This window comes from Anguilla anguilla, chromosome 1, assembly GCF_013347855.1.
Source record: "Anguilla anguilla isolate fAngAng1 chromosome 1, fAngAng1.pri, whole genome shotgun sequence".
NCBI lineage: Eukaryota > Metazoa > Chordata > Actinopteri > Anguilliformes > Anguillidae > Anguilla > Anguilla anguilla.
The window spans coordinates 26,863,393-26,890,495 of NC_049201.1; the positions used below are offsets into that span (position 1 = coordinate 26,863,393).

General features: G+C 43.0%; 1 protein-coding gene across 2 annotated transcripts in view; it reads right to left on the minus strand.

Annotated features, from left to right (window-relative positions):
- Positions 1-2,707: 2,707 nt before the first annotated feature.
- slc24a4a (solute carrier family 24 member 4a) overlaps positions 2,708-27,103 on the minus strand; it is a 42,023-nt gene continuing 17,627 nt past the window's right edge. The window contains exons 4-18 of one of the 2 annotated variants that reach the window (XM_035381276.1): positions 21,640-21,716; positions 20,907-20,981; positions 20,124-20,208; positions 19,932-20,035; positions 19,642-19,716; positions 19,202-19,227; positions 18,809-18,862; positions 17,577-17,722; positions 15,588-15,757; positions 15,132-15,267; positions 12,993-13,159; positions 10,386-10,500; positions 10,094-10,206; positions 9,447-9,512; positions 2,708-5,530 (exon numbers count right to left, since the gene is read on the minus strand). In XM_035381276.1, coding sequence (XP_035237167.1) covers positions 5,378-5,530; positions 9,447-9,512; positions 10,094-10,206; positions 10,386-10,500; positions 12,993-13,159; positions 15,132-15,267; positions 15,588-15,757; positions 17,577-17,722; positions 18,809-18,862; positions 19,202-19,227; positions 19,642-19,716; positions 19,932-20,035; positions 20,124-20,208; positions 20,907-20,981; positions 21,640-21,716 — 1,562 coding nt within the window. In that variant the 3' untranslated portion in view covers positions 2,708-5,377. The remainder of the gene's footprint in view (positions 5,531-9,446; positions 9,513-10,093; positions 10,207-10,385; positions 10,501-12,992; positions 13,160-15,131; positions 15,268-15,587; positions 15,758-17,576; positions 17,723-18,808; positions 18,863-19,201; positions 19,228-19,641; positions 19,717-19,931; positions 20,036-20,123; positions 20,209-20,906; positions 20,982-21,639; positions 21,717-27,103) is intronic. The other variant, XM_035381287.1, reaches the window with a different exon arrangement.

Here is a 27,103-nt window from a genome sequence, read left to right on the forward strand (position 1 = left end):
AAAACCTGTCTAAATACCCATGGTCCCACAATCAAAATGATTTCTCTTCAAGTCGATCTGCAAAATCGCATTCGTACTTTAATTGGCAGTATAACACTTGCTTTTCAACATTGCTGGATGTGCAGTGTGATGGTTCAATGAGGCCCCATCATAATCAGCTTGTTTGTGCTGACAGAACCATCGTACGTTTTACTTTCATTCATCACTACTGAGTGACATCATCAAATCATTTCAAATACCTCAAAGGTGAATGTAGGACAAAAGATAGTGTGGCATGGCGGTGGGTGTGGCCACTGTACTGGGAGATGCAAAAAAAGGTGACCAAAATATTAATGAATTGACCGAAGGGCATATTACTAACCTACTTTTTTATTGGGAGGCGGGGGTGGGTGGGTGGGGGGGGGGGGTAATTAGGGGACATGAGGAAAACACCAACAACAACCGAAAAATGTGCAATTCAGACAGTGTGTTGGTGCTGAGTGAATCCCATAAAAATAAGTGTTAATATCTCAAGAGCAAAATTAGAGCAAACAATGGGTTTAACGGCACAAGACAGAAAATGGCCAGCACACAAATGAAAGAGGCCATGTTTGTGTAATTCAGGCAATGTAGGGGGTGTTGAGTAAGGTCACACATCCAAAGAGAATTTCTGTGAATATTTCACGAACAAAAACAGCGGAAATTATGGCCCATCTGGCACAAACCATTGGCAGGTGACTTGAACCTTTATGACTGCCCAACAGTAAATTACGGATATTACTCAAAGTCTGCATTTAACATGCAATTACACAGATGAATGAGTACAACTTTGTAAGCCACAGCACAGGCCAAAATGCAACAAAGAAGCATAATTCATGTTTTACATACAATATTTATTTCATGATTTATATAATGATCTTCATTACAGAAATTCTTTGTTATATATTTTCTTTCTGTTTATTGCTTTACAGTAAAATGCATTGGTAAGATACACTGATAGCAAGACAATACATTCATATAAGTTATACACAGATATCTTTAGTCTCATAGTAACTATATTCTATATTCTTGTTCATTTATTGTTCTGATGGATAATCCCACATCATTTCGTGCTCACAGTGCATTAGGTCACATTAACTCACAAGAGTACACACGTCTCATGTGCATGTATGTTTGTGTGTGTGTGTGTGTGCATGCATGTGGAGAGGACAGAAAAAGTTGTGTGAACACATGTCAATAACCCATTAAAACTGTAATACATGTATGGCTCCCATTTAAACCTCATTGAAACTGACTCCCAATAAAGATGTACAGTATGCAGTAAATATACTGCAGAATCTCACAATGACAATTGCAATTAATGTGCAGACACTGCTGGCAAAAAGGATGTGACCACACAGGAAAGTGATTCATCTTACCTTCTAACACTTACTGGCCTATTATTATCATCATCATCATCATCATCTCATCAGTGGGAATATACAATCAGCATTACTGGCGCTTGAGCCTGGGCAATAATGATAATAATAATAATAATAATAATAACAAGAGTGGGTGGGATGCATGATACTCACAAAAAGCAAAGAGCTGTTAAAGGTCAGAGGTTATATGAGCTCACTTCCTCCAAGAGCACATGACTAATCCCCAGTAACTAAAAGCTGCGGGGCTCAGATTCCATTACATGGAGAACAAGACTAATTACTTTTTGCCATAAACAGAATTTAAAAATTATAGTTGTAAAGGAACTGGCTTCTCCTGCCACTGGCCCAAAATCCAAAAATAAAAAACAAGACCAGGTCAAAACGTAGTCTATGGCTTGACCGGCCGACCAATGGTGTAACTTCATCACTCAGTCACTCACTCAGTCACAGACATTCATGTTTGTAGGGCTGGCCCCGCTGTTGTGGTCCAGCCAAAAATAAATTGTAACTCGGGTAGAGATCTAAAACTTCTCCAGAATTGAGGATTGTAAGGTTCTGTCTAATGTGCTTGGGCAGAATTAGTTCATGTAATTATTCTTGATTTTGCTATATAATTTTTCATTTAATAATTTTTATTTTAATATTAATTTTACCTAAATTAAAAGCGAGTTGAAAATCATATGGTAAAGAATAATGTTAGGATGTGGGACTTTAAAATTCTGAATGCTTGTTATCATAAAGACAACAGATTAAAATTGTTTTCGGTTTAATCTATTGCAAAGTTCCCTGGGTTTTAACAACCTGTGAGAAATTTTCACAGGACACCTATTGTACCAGTGGCCCTGTAACATTCATCTTTATTTGACATTATATGCCTGAACAAATGAGTGCGATTCAACAGAACAGCAATAGTTTTCCTGCACAGAGCATGTGGGACAGCTGTAGACAGTTTCCTGATAAGATCTGTAAATTCACCCAGCTGCTACTGTGACAAACAGCCATTTTTCTCAACCACTCCCTGTAAAGTAGCAGCAAAATTATACAGCAGTGGTCGACAAATGTTCAGAGCCCAGAATCCTAATTTGTTGTGCAGGTTAACGTAAATTTGGAATTACAATATTTTTAGCAAATGCAAAACAACTTCCTATACACTGTAAATAGTAGAGCGAATGCAACAGTGTTTTATCTAGGACTGGGAGTTTTAAATGTAAATTGAAAGTATATGACATTCAGTTATTTTATTCATAGTTATTTTGTGAACCATTCCAATCCCTCTCAGAGACTGCCCGTGCATCCCCAACCTACAATTTTAGAAAAACTGAGACAGAGGAAGAAAACAGGTGAATACAGCGGTCAGGAAAAACCCTTTGATGACAACAGGTTGGGGGTGGGGGCATTTGCATCAGCTTCTGGGAATGCATATTATGACCCTTTGACAGGAAACCATCACCAGGGCTTATCCTATTGAGATTGCATATATATATGTATATATATGAACATTGCAAACACCTGCCTTTCAGCAGTGACACAGCGACACTCACATTTTTTTAACACTGACACCAACAGCCACGTTCACCACATGACACCGACATAATTATGACACTCTGCTCCAGACAGGTGCGTTTCTGTATGAAATTAAACGACTAAAACGGTCCAATAGCTGCCGAGTTGTGAGGTGAGCAGGGGACCGTCTCCCAGGGTCCGAATCCGAATGCCCGGGAGCGTCTCCACGCTTCAGCATATGCCCCGGACCACGGGATTGCGCATTTCCCATCGTACACTGCCGACGCACCCATGAAAGTTTTTTTGCAGTGCCCGGGGGAGAGGTCGGATTGGTTGGCGCCTGACAGGGGGGGGGGGGGGGGGGGTGAACAGGAGAGACGTGGCGCCACCCGCTGCCTGACCAGAAGGAAACGTCGTTTTCCACAGGAGAGGTGTGCAGCTCGTTGAAGTCTCTTATTTACATTCAGGCCTCTCTGTCATTCAGAGCAGCAGCAAAAAAAAAAAAAAACAACCATGGGTACACCTTGCCTGATGTGTGAGGGAACCCCAAAAATAAGGGCTGTTGAGTACACCCCTGTGATCCCCACACAAGGTAAAGGTTGGCTGATTGTGGACAGATGTATATCAGAGATGGCCCAACGGGGGTGACTGAGAACATATTGACACCTGAAGTCTAGGACTATATCAGCCATGCTGAAGTACACCAACATTACACTCAACATATTTACACCAGATGCCATGGGTTACAGTTCCCGAATCAGTCATACTCAGATGGATACCAAGACTGAAGGCGATGGATTACAGATCCCTGATCAGTCATCCCAAGGTGGACACCATTCTGCCCTGTCCTGACTAAAGCCCTGAGATCCCCCATTTAACAGCTCCAGGGGTGGTAAAAAGGACCAACTTTGTTAATGAAATACGCAAACCAGGGTGACCAAACTCATGTGTGATGAACAGGGTAGCAGGAAGACCAGTGTGACTCTTGTGACACTGCTGAGCCAATGAGATTAGACCCATTGATTTTCGCTATGCAATATGTGAAGCTGGGTGACTGAGCTCATGTGTTGAACAGGGAAGCGGGAAGACCCGAGGGACTCATGACACTGCACAGCCAATGAGATTTGACCCTTGGACTTCTCTCCCAGGTAGAAACATGGTCACTCCCCAAGTCCTGAATGTCATGCTGCCACCTTTCGGAGTTGGGGTCATGACGGTCAATCAGTAGAGATGTTTACAGGGCTTCAAACAGTAACTCAGTGACAAGCATGACCATAGCGGATGGATCCAGCCGGTATGACATAACAGTAGGTCTGTGACATGGGTATTTTTAAAACCCATGACACGGTGCAATAGAAAGTCTGTTGAGATGTGGCACTTCAGTCCTCTATCTGTCGGTACTTCATCACCGGCGCCAAAGTTTCTCTCGGCATAGGGAACAGACATATCCTTCAGTGCACACACAACTTGCTGCTCTGAATGTACAAGGGGACTTAATCCATCCCACACACACACACGCGCACACACACTCGCGCACAAACACACTTACCGCACAGACATAACAGTACGTGTGCAAATTTGCACTCACGCAGCTCACACGCGTATATAATTTGTAACTTGAGATATCATCTCGGTGTTATGCATCGTTTGTGCAGCTGTCTCAGCCAGAAAGGGTGCCTCTTTCCCTAAGGGAGGAGAAGGGTGGAGCAACCCTGAGAGAGGGTATCACCAACAGCCGCAGCCCTCTCCTTATTGCACCCCTCGCGGAAGGACTGGAATGTTTCCCGAACCAAAAGACATTACAAAATGTAGTCGTTTTCTCTCTTTTTTTTTTTACAGCCCATTTCTAAAGTGCAACATGTTCTCCTGACATGTTTTTTCTTTGCTCGTTTATCTTTAAATAAAAAAAATACATAACGAAACAATGATTAAATAACAAAAAGAATACATTTGTGCAGTAGATATGTTTGATGCTGGCACCGAGCTGCCTGACCAAAATACAATCATCTAAAAAAGTGTGCTAGAAAAAGAAAATGGAGTGCAATGACCTACAGTGGAGAGGAGAGAAAGAGTACCCTGTTGTTAGGACACGCACATGCGGGACAAGGGTGCACACTAGCAGATCGGCGGTTCAGAGTTCAGAGGGAATTTGTCCACTGTAAGGTGTCTCGGGGGAAGAAGCTGAGCTTCTGGAGAGATGGCCGTCTCCCCTGAGCTGAGATATTAGGGGTTCTCTTGGCAGGGTTGACGTGCTCTGGAGGTGGAGATGTGATGAGGGAAAGGGGAAACCCTAGGCTTCCGACATCCACCCAGGACCAAAAGTACGTGCAGACAAGAATGGAAAAGACGGGATATGGGGTGGGAATCGAGAGGGATGAAAGTGAGGCCAAAGCAGAGGTTGAAAGAAGGGAAAAGAGAGGAAAAAACGGTGATGGGAAGGCGGGGTGAGGAGTGGGAGAGGGGTGCGGCCCGGCCTACAGCAGCTCCTGGCACATGGGCAGGTTGACGAAGGTGAAGACGTTGTATTCGATCATGATGGAGAAGCAGAGGAAGATTGCGTACATGATCAACACGTACACCCCCAGCTTCAGGTCCAGCTTCCACCCGTTCACGTGAATCCCCACGACCTATGGGTGGAGGAACACAGAGTGAAGTGCAGGCCAGCAGGTGAAGTCAGTAGGCCGTACAAAGAGCTACATCTGGCCAGACAAACGACTTCACAAATGAATAATTTGGACACAACGTATGGCACAGTATATAATACATTTCTTCAATTCTGGCCTCTGTTCATAAAATTACACAAGCAGTACAGGATGTCAGTAATTTCTGGATGTCCAGTGTCTTCATATCCTATGAGTGACAGGGAACACACACGCATGCACGCACGCACGCACACACACACACTTCCTGGTGCTGTATCAAATTATGTGAAGCATGGCTTGGGGGCCGTAACAATTATCCTTACCAATTAAGTGTATAAATATGCGAGCAGTTCAGTGTCTTCAGATGTCTCCGTTTGTCTCCCTGGGGGCCTAATTCTGCGTGTTACTTGTTCTGCGTGTTACTATTACATTGTATGCTACATCTTGATGACAGGATTAGGTGTAGGTTGTGTAGTTCTCAGCTGACAAAGCTAAAATCTTACCATCTTATCTGTGCTACTGTAGGGTGTACTTTTTCTACCATGGTACATTCTGCAAAGCAGCAGTGTATGCATAAGTGTTCATTCTTTTCTGAGCATCGCCTGTTGCAGTTTCGCTTATGGAAATGGCTCCTCCACTCCAGCTACAGGAAGAGAAATAGCCTAGCAATTGAAAGTTGATAATGTCCATCTTTCACAGGCCAGTGCAGAGTCCCAGGCTCTGTCATCAGTATTACCTGGTACCAGTGGTTCTAACCCTGATTCTGCATCCTGTCTGTAGTGCTAAAGTTCATGAGACAGAAAGACTTGTCTGTGTGGGGACTTCCTTTCCATGAAAGGAAGTCCCCTTCATTTTGTGGTAGATCTGGTGTAAGCATCAAAGTGGATTGAAGAGGCCCAGTCCTACTATCACTAGCCTATCACTTGAAACTACTGACTGAGCTTACTTCATCTATGATCATTTAGAGTGACAGGCTAAGAATGAAATTAAGTTTAGACCAAGGGCACGTAGGATCTCCTCGAAAAGTGGGTACACTATAACGTGATAGAAGAGCTGTTATTCAGCAGGTATCCTACCATATGGGGGTCCAGGGTAGGTCTGAAGTCTTATGGGATAAAGCTGCTCAGGGGTTTGCATTGGGATAATTATAGGAAATGGTGAGAAAGCAATAAGAACAGCTGAAACAACTCTTCCAATGCATGTTAGTTTTACAGAACTCCCAGAGTTCAACCATAATTCACAATACTTGTAAATTCTGTTGAAAACAAAGGTCTGTGATTGTGAACATGTAACCCCATCAGTCATACCCCTTTCTCCCATTGTCTTATGAATGCATCAGCCTCAATCCAGCCAGCAGGAAACGGGCTGATATGCTGGTGTCACAGTTCAAAAGGGGCCATTCCTGGCTCTTGGAATTCCAGTCTGATGAGTGACCCTACCATGTCTCCATTGTTACAGTAGGTCCCTGTCCACATTTCAATAAAATGATCTTTGAGAAGAATTTTAGTCGGGGGGCCACAGGTTATGGCTAATGGTCTCTACGTTGGGTACTTCGAGCTTGATATTGAAGTATTGGCTCAGACTATTCCAAAGAGTTGGGTACTGATGATTAAAGATCCCCCAGGTCCTCTTTCCAAGCCATGGGTGCCTAGTGCATTCATTGTGAATATTATACATGAGTGATATGACAAGCCATTTGAAATGCATAGCCTTACTCTTCAGTCCAACAGGAGAAATTGAAGACCTTAAAGCCAGATTGGAGACAGCGCCTGTATAAGCGTACGCAAACTTCTCTCGTCCTGTCATCTTGGAGGAGGATGCAAGCTATGGCAACCTTGGAGTAGTCTCACAGAAGCAGGGTGGCAAGGCATGACCCATGGAAATTCACCTGAACACATGGTCCTAGGTGGCCCAGCTGGCCGCCTTCAATTATACCCTGTTCCTGAGGTAGCGTCCTGCTTGCTCCATTGAAAATGTCAGCTTGCTCTCCAGGCAATACCTTCTGAATGAGCCCTGTGATTTCTCTGAAGGACTGGCTTTTAAAATTCCCCGACAGAACACTGCCAGTAAGAGGTGACCCAAGCAGGTAACCTAAGCTGCTATTATCTACACTTTCTTTCCACTCTGTTGCCCTGCAGGAAGCCAGAACTCAGAATGTTTCTGGAGTACTGGAGGAAGACCTCTTCTGTCTATAGTGAATGGCAGGGGCTCCATAACATGGTATCGGAGTTACTTAGAGGATGTCTCTTTCACTGCTTCAGTTTACAAAATGATGCTGGAGAGGAGGTACTTCCAGCTGAACCTACAGAGTGTTGAAAAGGGAACTCCTACATCAGTTGCATGACTGCCATAGACCCCAGTATTGACTGGGCCATTGATTTGGTAAGATAGAGGTGATATAAGCCAATAATGCCCAGGGGCCTCAAACTGTAAATGGTAAATGGACTGCATTTATATAGCGCTTTTATCCAATGCGCTTTACAATTGATGCCTCTCATTCACACTCACACACCAACGGTGAAAGGCTGCCATGCAAGGTACCAATCAGCTCGTTGGGAGCAATTAGGGGTTAGGAGTCTTGCTCAGGGACACTTCGATGTGTACTTCAAGCTGGCTTTTGAGCTAAATCAGATATTAGCTATTGATTTTACTCCTCAAGATGGTAGGGAACAGGTCCTGATTATAACGTGTCAGACATCAGTACATCAAGGCAATCCCAACCAATACCACCCGTAGGGGGACAGTCGGTGTGACCATTTTAGCCGAACCTTGCATAACCTCATGCGCACTCAGCCATCAGCTAAAACACTGGGCCGGACACCTTCCTCAGGCAACGTTCTCGTGTAACGCCACAACACACCGGTCCCCAGGCAATTCAGCAGCCTTTTTGTCCAGAACCTTCAGTTACCTGTCGACTTCCTCCATTATACGACTAAACCCGTCGTATAATGGAGGAAGAAAGGGTGGTGTGGAGAGGTGGGTTCATGAGCACCAGAGAGAGTGCCAAACAGCATTAGATAGCGCCATGGAGCATCATTTAAGGAAGGCCAGGTGGTGTATCTGTGTGACTACAGTGAGACAGGCAGAAATAGAATCCAGGATCTGTGGGACCCAGCATTCTACAAGATGATAAAAGCACCCATGGCAAGACACCCCATGTTTGCTATGGCTCCGGGCAACAGATTGAAGCAGGTACAGCATTACCATCAAATGCTGCTTAAAACCGTTTGAGGGAGTCTTTTTGAATTATGTCCTGTTAGGGATGGATCATTTTCCTGGTAATCCTCCACAAACACCACAGTGGTGAATTACCCTGATGATGATGGGTTCTCTTAGTCTTAACCAAAGCAGCACCAAGGAATTTATGACAAGCAGCACTTCTCAGGAAATACGTATTGTTAAAATCATATTGAATGTAAAACTAAAATATTGTCTCGTACTGTCTTTACGGTCTATACAGTATGTGGCAATAAAAAAACTGCAATACTTTCATTAGAATCTTTTGCAAGCGGTAGTCTATAAATGAATGGCTTTCAGAATGTTACGTGCATGAATTCATGCTATAACGTAGGGCATGCAGGTTCATTTTACATTGCAGTTGTAACTGCGTGCATTTTTGTATTTCCATGGGAAAATGCCTACACTAAGTGGAAAATAAAGCTGAATCATCTATTTCCACATACACTTCCTTTAAGTCTAGACATGCTGATGCACACATGAATGTGCTTGTCACGATATTTGATTATGAAAAACGTACAGCAGATTGTAGAACTTTCTGACAGGTTCTAAAATTGATATATACTTTTCTGCTGCTCTTACTAATTTATTGAATATGTACCTTGCATTGTAAGAAGGTTCGAAAAAGAGCACCTGCCAAATGAACATACTGTAAAGTACTTACAGTAAAAGCTACAGAACCCAGCAGCAGGACCACTGAGTACACCAGCCCCTTACTGTTGATCTCCACCTACAAGAGACAGACAGCCCACCATTTCAACACCAAACTTTGTGAATGAAATCCAACACGCTTCAACACATTCATCCTGCTGGGAGCCTACAACACACACAGAGCTAAGGGACTGAATTCCTTTTTTTTAAAAAGACGTTATTGACGACGGCCTGCAACCACAAACACGAATAGGACCGCAGGCGTTTGAACACCAGAAGGCTCAGTTTTGAGGAACTTTAAATAGAAGTTGTTGACTTGAGGGCATTCGTTTACTCTGCCTACCAATGATTGTGTGACTTTTTCCCATGTTGGGTAACAGATGTACATAAGTGCGCAGTGGCTTAGGGAAACCACTGGATATGTGACTTTTGTGTAGAACTTTTGGTGTGAAAAATCTGATGTGAGTATTAGTCTGCTTTAGATGTGTCATCTATTTAGAGGAAGAGCAAAAAAGCTCGAGACTATGATGAAATCAAATTACTCGCAAGGAAATGTATATGGCAACACTTTGTTACAGGCTGTGCTGTTTGCTACAGTGGAAAAAAAGAAAGGACTCAGTAAATGTCCAGGTAGCATTCTCAAATGAGAGCGAGTCTCACCTCAGAGCCAAAATCGACAGCCATGGTCTGGATTGCCCATGGAACGCCCAGGCCCACCAGGATGTCAAAAACATTGCTGCCAATGGTGTTGGAAACTGCCATGTCCCCTAGACCTGTGGAGAGGAAACATTAGACTCTCTCTCTCTCTCTCACACACACACACACACACACACACACACACACACACACTATGCATCCATTGCCATTGTTAGACAAACAAAACACACACGAGCAATAATACCCACAGAATACCAAGCGTTTTATTTAATGGAATGGAAAGAGTGAGTGGCACCTTGCCGGGCGACGATGAGGCTGGCGATGCAGTCGGGGACGCTAGTGCCAGCTGCCAGAAACGTAATGCCCATGATGACATCAGGGATGCCCAGAGTGTAGCCAATTACCGTCACCTGCGCGCATGAGTGCAACAATTAATGACCTGCCATCTGGTGATACCCATTAAAAAAAAAACACACCTCAGTGACCTGAAAGGTCATGCCAAGCAATCATGCACACACATCAGAGTTCTGCAAATCAAGGCACAGTGCATTGAGAAAAATTTGCATAAGGGTCTCAATTCACTGCTGCATCTTGGGTTCACAAACAGCCAAGTGAAAGTAAATACTTGAATCGTATTATTCATGCTCGTTGCAAAAAGATCTCATGTTTACATGTTTAATTGATCAATGATAACTAGTGAGCATATCACCAAAATCATCACATTTATAAAAAAAGTACTCAAGAGAGCAAAGTTAGTTTACTGAACAGACTTATCACCAACCATGTCTAGTTGGTGACTACTGCTGCAAATGTTTGCCTTAGTGGAAAATTTGTTGGCCAGCTATCTTGTATGTTAGCCATGTGATACTGAACATTGGTTTATTTAATAACACTCAATACAACTATAATTTAATCAAATCAACTTGTAGTATTGGTAGCTGTAGATTTGCATTTAACTTACGGTCAGTAAAGGACATTCACAGCTATTGCTATCACAGTATTATGAATATTAGCTTCAAAATGTTGTTTTTCAGGAGGAAAATAATCTCTTTAAATACTCTGGGGTGTTTATTTGGTTTACAGTTCATAGTAAGGATTTGAAAAATGTAGTAAGCGGTTTGTTTTAAGCAATAGTTTTGAGGAGCAAAAATTAATAACCACAGGAAATAAGAGTGCAGTCTAAGCTTGATGCTGTAATAACTTTGGGGGAAATGTGGTAGGACACCTTTACTTCCTGCCTAACACATACACAAGCAAAAGTTACAATCTCTCCTATTACTACAGCGTGGCTGCCCAATAAAATCCAAAAATGTTTACAACTCTGAAACTACTACAGTACATGCCTCTAACTCTCATGAAGTTGAAATGCACAATACCATTGGAGGAAAATAGTTAGGAATTTGAGAGACAGACAAATGCAAAGTGTGCACTTCTCGTCACAGTTTAGCAAGTTCAGCAGTCACCAAAATTACAGTATGAATAAACTGTGCCTGTGGAGAAAAACGTTGCATTTGTTTTTAATTAAGGCAAGTAAAAAAGCTGATTGAACCCAGGTCTTCATGTTATTCAATACATTCAGTGGCTCAGCTTTCGTTTCCTCAGTTAGAGGCCGAGGGTGACATCTGCTGGAACAGACGGGCTATGGCAGTCTGTGAGAAAATGCGGTGTTGCCTACACTAGAATGCACAGGTGCTATTGGAAAAGATGGTCTCAGTCTAAAAAGCGCTCACCGTCACAGGGCAGTAGCGAGTGCTCAGATAATCCTCAACTGACACCGTTCTGCTGTCTGATTAGCTTGGTTAAAGGCAATATGCTGAAAGCCAGCAGATTCTCCCAGTAGAATGAGGGGAGAGGACTACCCACTGTGACTAGGGAAATTGTTTTTGCCTGACTGCATGGTGGCCTAAAGTTGGCTTAGTCTGTAGTGGCCTTTGCTCTGGTCATTTATCTGTGCTCGTCAACTTCCTGTTGGAAAATATCCTTTCTAGACTGTGACTGTGAAAGCATCATTGTTTTTTGAAAATTTTAATTCCCAATATTTGAAACAGATTTTTTGCACAATTGGGCACGAACTGGCATCCTGCTTTAGAGCAGACTTGCCAAATGTTCATTGCAAAGTGGTTTATTTCTGTTCAGATGGCGGCATTAACTTCCACAAGCTCAGTAAATCCATCTTCGACAGCACCTGGCATTCAAAAGCACGCCCAGGCATGGACTGTTTGTACAACATCTTAACCACCACCTAGCAGCCAATGACAAGGAGCTTTCATCTCAAAGCAATGGCTCAGTTGTTCTGACCCTCCCATATGATGTGGAGAGCTCTGGGGCTGCCTGACATATGCCTATATATGCAAAACAGAGCTTTGAGCTAATTTTAAGCTACGTGCAATATTTGCACCTGTACAACAGAGCTTTAAGCCACGTCCAACATTTTGCACTTTTAGAAGAGTAGAACTACATTGACAAATGCACTGCTGTCTATTAAACCTGACTTAATAACAAGGAATCCTTGAAATCAGCACGGTCTGTGAATTCTTGAAGGTTATGACACCAAACTAAGGAAACACAAAACACAAAAACTCAATTTCAGAAAATTAAACATACTGTACTATCCCAGTTCAAATTAAACAAGTTCTTTCTCAGCGTAGGCTAAGCATCTCAAATGCTGCCAAAACAAACCCAAAAATCCACAAATGTTGCCAGTTTAATGAAATGGTCTCTAAACTTGTATTAAAATGTGTTTTTATAGTTACAATATCAGATGATGGGTTTGTAATAATATTTTGTTTTGTTTATTATTTTCACAATTTTCTGGCCTCTGAAGTGTTAAAGAATTGCAGATACATATCTAACCAGAGGGCTGCTAACAGTACATATACTCAAACCCATGAGCATGACTCACCATCCACACCATCAGGTAGGAGAAGATGGCAATCCAAAGCGTGGAGAGGAAGAAGGACAGCATGAAGCACCGTTCCCAGCGGGGCTTAGAGCAGTTTGGCACAGTGAAGTAGAGCAGCAGCAGCAACGGCCAAGAAACCAGCCACTTGCCCTTGTCGAGGATGCCCCCTGCAGGAAAAAGAGAACAACTACAACCCAACTACAAAAGTGCCTCAGCATGGTCTCTCTGTTCCGGTAGTCTGTTCCAGTGGTCTTCAAGGTGTTGGAACTCACCTCCCCTGTGATGGGATGCGACAAATGATATTTGTCATCCCATTGTAACTTTTGATAGACTCAGTTTGATGAATGTGACGGGACTTATAAAATATTCAACTCAACTATAGAAGAAGCATACATGAAGCACAGCATGTTAGTTACACGATAGTTGACATGGCAAGTTTTTTTATTTTTATAGTGAAGCTAGGCTAGTGAGCTTGGAAACCAGCTGATTAATAAACATCCTAAAACTTGCTAACACACTCTTCAGTTAAAAGCTGCAATCGCATTCAAAACCCTAGCATTAGTCCTTAATGTCCTTAATGTGGTATTCTGCTGCGCCGGTAGCCTTCAGACAGCTACCAGGTGGCTCATCTTGCTAACAGATGGATTTCTGTATAGCGCTGACAGTGGCCAGCATGCCCACAAGGTGGCTCCTATTTTCCAACATCCCCACATCAGAATAATGCTCATTAATACATGTTGATTTTGAATAGTAAAAACTAAAAATGATGAATTCACTAAATTTATATGCAAATTCAGATTTATTTTATTTTTTTCCCCTCCAATTTTCTCCCCAATTTAGTATTTATACCAATTCCCTGTGTGTATCACAGCCCTGGTCGATGCGCTATCCTCTGTCGGTCTGGGGAGGGTGTAGACTACCACATGCCTCCTCCGATACTGTATGTAGAGTCACCAGCTGCTTCTTTTCACCTGACAGTGAGGAGTTTCACTGGGAGAGTGTAACGTGCGTGGAGGTTCATGCTATCTCCCCCAGATCCCCTCCCTGCTGAACATGCGCCCCGACCAACCAGTAGGAGTCGCTAATGCAGCCATCAGGACTCATACCCTCACCGGCTTCCCACCCGCAAACACTGCTAATTGTGTTCGTAGGAACAAGCCGGAAGTACCGCTGCCAGGGATTGAACCCCGGTCTCTGCGGTGGTAGGCGAGTGCTTATACCTCTACGCTACCCAGGCGGCCCCGAAATTCAGATTTTTTGACTTCATAAAAAAAATCTTCATAAGCTATGACAACTCAAACAAATAACATTGTTTACAACTTTTCTCGGGTAACAAAGAAACAATTTCTGGGCACCTGTACAACACAGGTTAGATTCAGTACAAACTTCAGATAAAAATTGTCTCGTTATTCATTCCACTGTAGTCGCTCAAAACTACCCAGTCAATCTTCCCCAGCCAGACAATGTCATAGAAAATATCAGTGAGTTTAGTGCACCGCTGACACTTGTACTTTGACTCTACTGAGAATAGGAACATGACAGGAAGAGTGTCAGCCGGTCCATTAGTGTCTGGCTCTGTGAACTTCAAATTGAAAGCTCTGTCTCAGCGGTCACGTTTCCAAGTCTTCCCATTTACCACCAGATTCGGGGTTACTAAAACAGAGTTCAGACATAATGATACATGTCAAGCTGAACAGTTCCACTTGCATACATAGCTAGATTTGGTATGAGATTAGATGCAGTGGTCTGTCATATTCTGACTTTATGAACTTAGTCTTCATTGATAATAAAGCAGGGATAACAGATGTGATGGCACCTTACTTTGCAGGCACGCACCATAGAAGTAAGTATCCACCAATAAGCAATCGTCCTTGTTCAATTTATACCAATGTATGTAGTATTCAGTGGAGCTCCTCTGGTTTCTATTTGAAATAAGGTAACCATAAATTATTCCACGGTGATGACATCAACAAGCCATCCATATTTCATTATCCCTGCCTAGAATGAGGAAGAACAGAAGATGGAAGGAAAGAGTAGACAATCTGGTTTGTTTATACTTTTGCATTGCAAGCAGGACCATTGGCCAAGACCATTTGAACCTCTGTCTAAGTGTTGCAATGGCACATGGGGGTGTCTCACCTGGCACAGTGAAGGGAGAGGATATGCTACTCTCCTCCTCTACCTGCTTGTCTTCTGGAACGTTTCCATTCTCCATGTTGTCAGCTTTCCCGTCCACCACCGTGTTTTCCACCCCGTTGGAGGCTTGAACCAACCTCTACGCCAACCCCAGCAGCAGAAAGCCCAGCAGTGGCACATGAGGGGAACAAGGTCAGGCTGTCAATCTATTATTCATGCATTTTTTAAATACATATTCACTTAAATTCTAAATTGATTCCTAATTAGAATTCCAAATTAGAATAAAACTATAGGCCCATCTCACAGCATTGTCTCATCGCTTTGGGACCACAGTGGAAGACCATCTTCCTCTTCAAAACTGCAGGACCGTTTCACTGTCTAATGTTGAACCCATTCTTTCTCTCCCCTCCATTGCCACCCCCCCTCCCCCTTGGAAACATCCCCATCCAGCCCCCCCACCTCGTTGATGATGAGGCGGCTGGCCATTCGGAGTCGGGTTTTGGGGCCGAAGTGGTTGGTGATCATGACGCGGAGCCCGGCCTCGGGGAAGCGGTAGTTCGAAGAGCTGGAGCGTATCATCTCGTCCACCATGACTACAGAGCCCTGTCTGTACGTCTTATCGGGCTTCACTGGGAACACAGAGACATCGTCACACCCGCGCGCGAACACACCACGCGTGCAGAACAGCCACACTAACACGCGTGCAGTACCACCAATATGTACGCAAGAGCACACGGTCGCTGATGCACATACCTACACCATGCATCCAAACACAAAAAAAAACAAAGTGCAAATATACATGACCAGACTAATCTGAGTGCAAGGTACTGTACAAACCTGCATCTGGAGATACAAGCACATCCAAAAACACAGACATTGACTAATGTGCATGCATGCAGCAATCACCTTCAGCAAAATGTATAGCAAGTCACTTTTAGGAATAAACACGTAAAACACAGATGTACACAGACACACGCAAACAATATTTACAGGCAGACCCACATAATAACATACACACGTATGTATGAACACATGCCAAAGTGATATGTGAATGTCAGTGTGACATTCAAACCACCGACCAAGAAATTCTAGCTAAAGATTGTATAATTTGTCTTCAGGACTTTTCCCAGATAGTTAAAAATGTGTTAAACATTTTGACTCTCACAGATAATCAGATTCAGCCCAGCCAAGAAGAGTTGGACGAGAAGCCGGCTGCAAAACATCAAATTTGGGTATGGCTAGACATACTCTCTGAGATTATCCACCATTATCCATGCAAGATGAAAGAGACGCATTAAAAATTTTACAAAATGGAAAAAATCGGACCAGCCAGTGGGTTCACATATCAAGAGATGAGACGAACATAAAAAACATCAAGGACTACACATTAAAGACACTGCAGCAAAAAAGCAGAAGCGATGTTGGGTTTAGCAAGGCTAAGCAGACAGGCTTTTGTGAGCTTGTGAATTATAGTCAGGTTAGTTCTGGGATTAGCGTACAACAGCAGAGAACACCAGAGAAGGCTTTAACAGATTAAATCATTAGAGAGCTGTTATAACAATCAAAAGAAGGGAGCTAACATGAGCCATTATCATCATAATCATGATGGGCAGTGCTACCGTATGCTGGGTGACTCACCGACTTCAGCCAATCATTGCGCTCCACAGTAGAGCGCAAAAACTTTTGATCTTTTCAATCTCTTTGGTGACAACTCAGCTCACTGTAGCCCCACCCATTACGGGTTTTGTGAAACCTCATTTGCCGATCATTAGCACCAATCATTAGACTGAGTGAGTTCTGGAAGACTAGGAGAGGGAAAAGGGACGGGAAAACTGCAGTTGACAGAGGAGGAAAGAGGAAGGTAAAGGCCTGGAGCTGAAGCAACAGCACAGTGACATTTCCAGCACACTGAACCCTAACACGAGGGCTCCATTCAGGCCTCCGTACCAAACATACCTTAACACATTTACTCATGCTGGCACTGGACACTACTTAATATTGCATTTATTAATTTGGCTGATGCCTTTACCTAAAGTAATTTCCAATGCCATTCTGCCCAACAACATTAATTGCAAATAATCAGGATAAATAAAAACCACCATGAAAGAGCAGACAGTGTTGCTATAGTTACTTATTGCTGACCTAATAGGACTCCACTTCTGCTTAACAGAATGAAATTTAATGCACAAATATTTGACACCATGTTTCGATATTGCCATTTTCAAGAGATCTAAAATCAGCCAGATCCCCAAGAAACAGCCCAAGTCAAGTAAATAAAGTAATCAAATGTAATTGTCATCCTGTCATGCCAGATAACCTCTCTTGTTCATAACTGACCCGCTGAACCTCACCCCTCTATTCGTCAAGAGTCTCAACCCCACCCCCCAACATCTTCGGTCAGGACCCTAGGGACACAAGGTGACCCACAGCCTGTCTGTTTACCCTTACCTGGGTGTAGTAATGGCACTGAGGGGTCATCCCAAATATTGTCATAACATGCATTACCATCTTCCAGCTCATTGGCCACTGTGTTACCGTTGGCCACGCCCTTATCCTCTTTCCCTGTGAAGTAGTTCTGCATGCTTGTGTTAAATCTGAAAAGAAAGACAGCAAGCAGCCTTATGATGCAGGTAATAAATGTTCTGACAGTAGAGAGGAAATTTTTCAAATGCATGTGTGTTTCCGAGCGCAGATAGGTTAGCAGTTTTGTCTTGTAATAAGAGTAGTGTGTGTATGTGTGTGTGTGTGTGTGTGTGTGTGTACACGTGCGTGTGCGTGTGTGTAAGTGTTTTATTTGGATAAGCCACAAGCCGTAAGAGTATGTGCTGCTTGTGAACAAAGCGCATATCATTCCCAAACACAGAGATAGGCAATCGCGTCTTGGCCCATGAATCATGTCAGGGCGTTTGAGGATATTTAAACCCAGAGAGAAGACCAGTGCGTTGAAGGTCCCGCCGGCCCGCATGACATACAATAAACTTTTACTTTCTTTCATTAAGTGTTTGTTGTCATTGGTGAGTTCATACACTGTCCTGATTTGGATTCCACGGAAGGAAACGGGTTCGTTACAGTGCCTGCCTGCATATGTGTATGCATGTGTGTATTTAAGACAGGAAAACTAACTGTAAACTGAACCCCAAACACTCAGTCCTTCTAATGAGGGGACCACACACTTTAGCCCAGCTATTCACAGAGACAGATGCATGAAAGCACTTTAACAATGAAAATATCATGGTATGTTTTTACCATAAGCAAGCCTAAAAAGATGTGTGAATAGACCCTATAATGGGAAGGAGCCATATCAGAGTCTTTTCCTAGCTTTCCTAGTGTTCTGATGCTGAAAAGTCCTTTCTTTTATTACCCTTAATTTGCTGCAGGATTCAGCAGTGGGGCTTTCTGGCCCAAACAAAAAGCCTTGCCTTGCACATATTGATTCAAAATAAAGCATTGTGGTTAGCACAGACTCCACAAGATGTTTATGACTGTTCAATATCTAATGTGAAGACTATCAGAAATGAGAGAACTGGAGTTCTACCGGAGCTGGGCTTACTGTGAACATTACGTCTACATTTAAAAATGTAAAAATGTTATAAACTGCTTTATGAGGGTCCCCCCAGATTACACAGCCACCCACTCCTCCCTGTGGTGACCGTCTGAGGCCAGGCCATCGTTGGACTCACTTCATGATCAGAATGTATCCGGCGTACATCACCACCAGCACCAAGCTTTCCCACCTGAGAAACAAAGCAGAGTCAAAGCCCACGCCTCCTCACCGCAACCGACCAATCCCCTTACACTGCCCCGTGCATTCCATCCCCTAACCCCACCCCTCCTCACCGCAACCGACCAATCCCCTTACACTGCCCCGTGCATTCCATCCCCTAACCCCACCCCTCCTCACCGCAACCGACCAATCCCCTTACCCATTCCATCCCCTAACTCCACGCCTCCATTACATACCCCTAACTGCCACCCTCCTGCTTCACTACACCCATTTACCTCCACCCCCCACCTCTCCAAACACCTCCTCGCTCTGCTCAGCTAACAGCAAAACAATTAGCGGAGGTGCTTACCACACAATCTTCTCATCATAGATAAACTAGGAAAGAGAGAGACAGAAATTGTTTATTGTTAAGTGCATTACATTACAGGCATTTAGTAGACACTCTTATCCAGAGCAACTTACACACTACTTAGCATTTTTACCAAACATCCATTTATACAGCTGGACAGCAATACAGGTACCTCAAGAGCAGGGGAATGGAACCGCAACCTTTAGGCTACAAGGCCAGTTCCTAACCCATTATACTATGCTGCCATCCTAGTACAGTGAGGTACAGTGGCCGAACACCGATGTGATCATACGTGCGCTAACGAGAATGCGGTAGTTACGACAGACCAGTGGCCACGTGTTCACATCTGGGTCAACGGCGTTCTGAAGAGAAGAACCAAGGAACCAAGGATTCTGGGAAATGCACTGATGAAAATATTGTAGGAATAATGGAACACTCACCACAATCAGAAGCACCACTGACAGGATGTAGTAAAAAGAGTCACGGAAAACCGCCCACCGTGTCAGATACACTACCTGGGGAGATGAAAGAGAGACAGCGGCAGAGAAAGGCAGAGATATATTTTACACCTTTGTAGTATGGTTAGTCTTTGGCGATAAAAATAATGAAGCAAGTAATACAAAATGTAAATAGAAGTTCAGAGGGGAGGAGAGAGAGAGAGGGAATGGAGACCGCTCCACTCATTTAAACAGCGACTTCAGGGAACGAGGGAAAAAGTAAAGTTGCAGACCTGACCAGCAAAGATTCCACACACGCCTATGATGCACAGGATGTTGAAAACTGCCGAGCCCACAATCGTGCCCACTCCCACATCGCCGTGGGTGATGAACACACCTACGGAACAAAAAAAAAAAAAAAATTGTGAAAATTCATCGCCTGCACCTGAGGTGTTTGTTTATGTGCGTGTGCATGTATGTCTAACCGATTATAGAGGCAAAGAGCTCAGGGGCGGAGCTTCCTGCTGCCATGAAGGTTGCCCCGGCAACATCTTCACTCAGGTGTAGTTTCTGCACAGGAAATGAGAGGAGCAAAGTTAGGCGGGTCACAGTCACTTTTATCACCACATATAAACTTTCTCCTGCTGCTGTGTTTGTTGTAAGTGGTTGTGGTAGCCAAAGCCACAACTTCATTTTCTACTTTTGTCACAAATACATTAATTTCACACATTTGCTTCACTGCTGACTCCACAATTCTCGTAAATTTCAGACTTAAAATGCTCAAGGAAAAAAAGGAAAAAGCAGTATGTTGGCAAATGTTAATATTATGAGAGACTCAGAGGTGGAAACTCCAAGGGTCAGAAAGTAAAAGGGGCTATGTGTGTTTTGAACGTATGAACTCAACCAGCTGATTTTACTAATTAGTTCTACCTCCTGGCTAAAAAAATGTGCTAATTAGCAAATCCAGGTGATTCAAAGAAAATACTGGGGAGGACTTTTACTTTCTGAAGATGGATTTTCTGGATTTCTCTTTAGATACATTGGAATTTTTTCAAGTAAAGGAGATGATATTACTAAATAAATCGAAATAAATGAATAGATAAAACCAACAAAATCATTCTGTGTAAGAAAGGTCACTGTTTTCAAAAGTGGAAAAGAAATGCTTTGTTCAATTTATGTACAATGAAGTGGTCTCACACTTCACTGCTACATACTGCAAGTGTACATTTCTTAATCTGAGTTATTGTCTCCATCTATGGATCTCCTACCTCACAGATCTTCTCTAGGGACGTCACAAAAAAGTCATCACAGACAATCGCGAGGGCCAGGAACATATAGAGCGTCTGTAACATGGGAGATAGAAGAGGGTACAGGTGACGAAAAAAGGGAAAGAACACTTTCACCAAACAATGGCTCTGGTCCAGGGGTGGGGGCAAGGAGGGATATCAAATTCTGTTCACTGTAACCAAAATCCAATAACTTTCACTGATCAACTCTTAACCTCTTTTTAAATGGTAGAATCCGAAGCGACCCACACCGCTGACCTGCTGAACATGTGAAATAGCATGATGATGTTAAGCTAATCAGTCCGTGCTGGGAAGTCCTGCAGCAACGCCGTTCAGGTAAGAATGTGCTGTGCTGTATAGTGCAGTCTGTACTCTGCTAGGTTAAATGGACAGGCCTGGACCATATGTATAGAAGCAGTTATCTGGGGTTTACAAATGCATATAAACATCAGTTTGGAAGCAGTCAGCTAACCAGGCACTGCATGGCCACTCGCATGCAAATTCGCACACACAGAGACACATACATATGAGCACTTGCACAGCTCAATGAGCACGCACACAGATATGTAAATATACAGCAATCACACACACAATATAAAATCCACTGTTTGTGGTGAAGCTGAAGGCATGGAGGAAATACACAATGAAACTGGTGCGGAGAGAGACAGAGGAGGAGGAGGGAGGAGAGGAGATTGATGAGGAAGAGGAACCCTACCGCTACTATATGCAGCAGCACTGCTCCTTGCCTGCGCTGCATGTTGGTGAACAGATCTTCTGGGAACTCGTGAATCGCTGAAATACCAATAAAAAAAAAGAAGGCTACAGTCAGCCACGCAGTCAGCATTGCTCAAAATCGTGGGCCACCAAAACAAAATTTCTTAGTTGGTCACCACGGTTTGGGAGTCGCAATACGGACAGGAGGATACAGAACGAGACTAACCTCTGCATTTCTGCTTATACTTTCTGAAGAACCTTAGACTCCTCCTCCAAAGAACGCACAACTTTCAATGGTTATCAACTACCCATTTAAAAATTTTTCTTCTATTTGGAATGCTCAGGCCTCAGAATTATAGTCCTGTTCCATCACTGCAACGTTGCTGTCCATTTGGATGCAGGGAGTATCAAACTACGTTTGGAGGCAGGAGTGTATTTAACTACTTGTAATTAACTGCCACATTAGTTCTCACAGGCCATGCTTGGTGTCCACTGGCTATGAGTTAGCTAGAGACATGCTTTTCCTTCAAGCTCTCCAATGTACCCCTGTGCCCTGTATTGTGTAAATAGTCCCTGACACATAGACAAGGGCACTGGAGGAATGCAGGAAATGCCCATCCTGTGGGTGCAGGTGGCGCAGTCACTGCCTCCAGACTGTAGAGTGAAAAAACAGGATTAATCTTTACGCAGAATAGTGCCAAACTTCAGGCCTTGGTTATTTCCTGGAATATTCAAATAATGCTAATCACGAAAATGAAGAATGACTGACCAAAAATAGAATGCCGGCATTGTTGTGAGCACATCCAGCCTCTGGGGCGATAATTCCCTTGGACTTAAGTCATTAACATTGTGACATCACTCAAAGGAAGTAGCTTAAAAATAATTGTACACATAAAATCCCCTTGCAAATAAACTGGGCCGTACATTGAAGATGCTAAAAGCCCCTCGCTTATGCAATCGCAACTGCTACGAGGGCAGATTGATATATTAGAGGGTCACAAAAGAGGTGCAAGGACATTAGGTGGTATTTATATTCCTGTTTTTTTTAAGTGCTCGTGCTTGGTGATTGGAAAGGGGGCTGAGTTGGTCATTAGGGGTTGCGTATAGGTGCAAACTCATGGTGCAGTGGTATCTTAAATTTAAGGGGCCAGATTCAGCCACCAGAAATCAGTTCTGAAGGAAGAAGTGTTGTTAGTACCAGAGTGCTCATCTGGGGGAAAATTTGGCAGAAAACAACAATCTGTTAAAAATTTTGTGGAGGCATTCACACATAGATAACAATATCATATTTAAAGCAATGCATAACTTCACTGTATCTTGTAGGTCTTGTGACTTTGCTGTAGTGGTGTTGTAAGCTAACACCATCTACCAAATGACTAAATCGTCATTTTTGAAACGTGCAGTACATTAGAGATTGATTCACATGTGAAGGTTGTTTCCTGCTGGTAAGATTGCCTCCAGGCCATGTAAAGCCATATGGGAAACCTGGTTCCTGTGGAGTACCATTTCAAATGCATCAAATTCTATTCAAGGTTTATGGAGATGGAGATTAACAATACACACAGCACCAGCCCATTAAAGGAGCTTAGGACATTGTTGGAGGGTATTAACGGTTTCGACAAACAGCTGTCTCTCACTGCACAAAATGGCAAGAGATTGACCTCATCCAGAGATCTGAGAGAAAGGAAGAATTCACAAAAAAAAAACCTACAATGAACTCCAGCAGCTGATAAATGCATATAGAACATTTACACAACAGGTTCATAGCACAGACGGAACACTCAACAGTGAATGTATTAGGCTAAATCATTCAATGAGAAGCAACAGAAAAGCTCAAAGAACGTCACAACTGTGATATGAAAAAGAAAACACTGTCCAGTCAATCAGCTCAAATTTCTGTAGGTCAACAGGATTTTTGATCTTAAAAAGCTTGTAGCCTGTATGCAAGCCTCCCACTTGGTACTATTCCCGTCTGTCTGAACCTCAATATTACAAAAAGCATTCTGAGAAAAATACCCAAATGCCTTCGGACATATTCTGAGATACAAAATGAAAAATTCCCAGGCCAAATGCTGCTTGTCAGTTGTTACTGAATCTGTCGAATCCAAGCGCATCTAATTATACAATTAGGGACTAATTATGAGTAGCGCCTGGATAAATAATCGTGGTATTATTTTGCATGCATTTTAGTCCTCCACAACCAAGTGGTCAACAGAGCTTCTTTTAGAAGTCATGTCAAACGATCACTAATTAATTAAATTAATTATAGCAATGATCTCACTTAATCAGTCAATTACCACATACCAATTACAGCCAGGGCCAGGCACATGGGAAGAGGTGTATTAGACAAGTCTGCTGTAAATGCTCACTACATTAAATATAGTTTTTCTTTGAGGGGATAGTTAATGTATATTTAAAATGAGCACCTCCTCTACGGTGAAAAATATAGCAAGTTGAAAAATTAAAACAAGCAGTTTGCAGCAGGGGCACACCAAAAACAGGAGCAGGGAGAAAAGTCATGCAAACAGATCATTTATTTGGACTTTAATAATGATTAGTCCCTAATTGTATAATTAGTTGCGTATATGCTGATTGCCAATTACTAGAAACTAGGAGTGTCCACAGGGACACCTAGAGTACAACTGCCAAAATTAAAGTTGACAGCCCACTGGTTAAAGGCATGCAATGCAGGATTTTTTTTTTTTGGGTCTGCTGTGGTACGGTTTACATTTTTAAAAGTCTCCTTCTCCATCTTCAGCTCCTCCCTCACCCCGAGTAGGCTACTCGACCAAGTCACTGACACGTGAATTCATTAGAAACTACCGGTAAATTTCTACAATCGCTCACTTGGGACCATGGACCAGGCATCTACAAATAATTTGAAAACTGGACATTATGGTAAAAAACCAGATGTCTGCCAACCGTAGCTGGATAGCTACAGGTAACATTACTTACAGGTCCAACAGAAAACAAGCCAACTTCACGTCGCTAACACCACCAAGGAAAAGCAATTCCATGGTTCCACAGCTCCAAACTCTAGTTCTTGAACGAGGCCGGTCAGCTTGTCTTTTTGCTTCGCTGCATCTAGCAACAAAGACTCCACTGAGATCTGATCCAAAACCACAGGCTCTGTAGCCGCACCCACCCCTCCCCATACAGGTGAGAGTGCCATGCCCAGAAATATCTCGAACACATTTTAGAATAACAAATACAGGTAAAAGGTGCAAAGACAGAGATTGATAGTGCATCAGTTATGTATTAGCATGGTTATTTTGTTATATTTTCAAGGTTAAAATCCTGAATAGTATGCCTTTAACATGCATATTATTGGTGAACATCAGCATACTTCAGTACATGTAAGAATCAATCATAAACCAAGAGAACTAACTTTATCTGCAATATCTGCAATCAGAAACACCAAACTATTAAATTTGCATTCTACTAAGGGCAAAACAGTCAAGCCAGCAGAAAGGATACACAGTTTAAACAAAGAGTGGGAAACAAGGATACTGGACACAACCTTTCATGTAAAGGGAATGTGTAAAGCATCTGGATTGGCCAGTGCGTGGTCACACCTTCATCACACCTTTACCAACGTGATGCAAACTGAAATGCTGCATTGATGCTCCATGCACCAGCTTGTACTAGTCGCGTTAGTGTTTCCAAAATACCAAAACTGATTCAGACATGCACCTCCAACACCGTCTACCCTGGGGTTTTTACAATTATCTTTGTGCCCTTAAAATAAAGAACTAAATGCGGGTATAGTTTGCATAAACTGCACCCATTGTTCTCACGTGTGCCCAAGGCCAACCAACTGTAAATTGTAACTACCATGCTAATAAGATTATAGTCTTTAATTAATGATTTTATGATCATTCAAAATGAGCCTGTTTAAGTTATTATTATTATTATTATTCACTGTGTGAAGTACACTGTGAGGTATATCTGTGCATACAGTACACTGCTGTGTACACAGGTGTATCGTCCCCCTCCCCCCCCCCCCCGATTCCTTCTCCTGCAGGATGAGGTTTCCACATGACACAGATGACACCTGCTCCCTGGTGTGACTAACTACCCACCTCAATCATGGCTGCACGGAATCAACCAATCACAGCTAGGCACTGCAGACCCACCCAAGGACAGCTGCTGTATTGATTATCACTGTACACCAACTGGGTCAAGGTCACGTCTACGACAATCCCGTTCTTGCTGTGAATTGCATAAACATCACACTCACTGTGGAGGTACACTTTGTATGGACATTTATATAATATATACAACATATGAAATACTATATTTCATTGCGTGGGAATGTAAGCTAACGTTAGCATAACAAAGTGAGACTGTGATTTGAAATGTATAGTACTATAGTGTAGAACAGACAGGCTGTGTGTGTGTGTGTGTGTGTGTGGGGTGTGTGTGTGTAAATTGCATATGATCTAAATTATGCTCTGACTGAGTAACTTGGGCTTGTAATCTTGAATCAATAAATACTTTTCAAATTAGGGAAGAGCATTTGGAGAATTTTCCCCTGATTCACTTGAAAGATAAATCCTTTCATTTCAGAATGAACTGTCAGAGGTTTGCGATATCCAATTTCAAATGACTGGACTGGCTAGATATCAAACTTGCCATAGGCCCAGGCCTGCCCCTTCTGTTGGAATGAGGCTTAACCAGGAGCGAGACCTCTATTCAGCATCTTTTCCTGTACCTTTGTGACTGGTGCAATAGTATACTGTGTTGTGTTATTAGCTTTGCTAATAATATACTCAGCTTTTCTTTCAGCTGCACAAACTCGCAGTATATTGTGTGTTACTCTAAAATAAATATGCTCCTCTATTTCAAGAGTGAGTAGTGTTTTCACAAGTGAATTTCTCACCTAAGGCCGATTCAAAAAATTTCACACCTGCTTAAATGCTTTTGAGCCCAAATGCTCTTATCTCTGGCTAACATGGGACATCTCATACTCTGCCCCATGTGTGTGTGTGCGCGAGTGCGTGTGCATGTGTGTGTGCGTGTACTCCCATTCACTGAACCACCCAATTCAAAATGCAGTCAAACTGCCAATGTCTGCAAGTTTGGAATTAAGTAGACTTTGTGCTTGCATATCTTAGGACTGAATATGCCCCTAAGAGCAGAGAATCAATGAGAGAAAAGACTGCATTAGCTGAAAGAATTCTCTCAGTCCCTTCATTCATTAGCTACGGTATGTGCCAAGTGCCCGCTGCCCATTTCCATCTACCTGTACCGGCTTAATTCCCTTTGGAGGATTAAGACGTTGGCTCCCACCCTTCCCCTGTTCTCCCACCCTTCTCTCTGTGCGCACAGTATTCCTGAACAGGTGGTTACATTCGTCTCTGAGCGATAAGTCTCCCCCACCGACCAGGCTCTGCGTGTAAGCTGCTCTGGACAGACAAGTCGAAGGCATCGACCTTCCTCCTGTTCACAGCGTGCGCACGGCC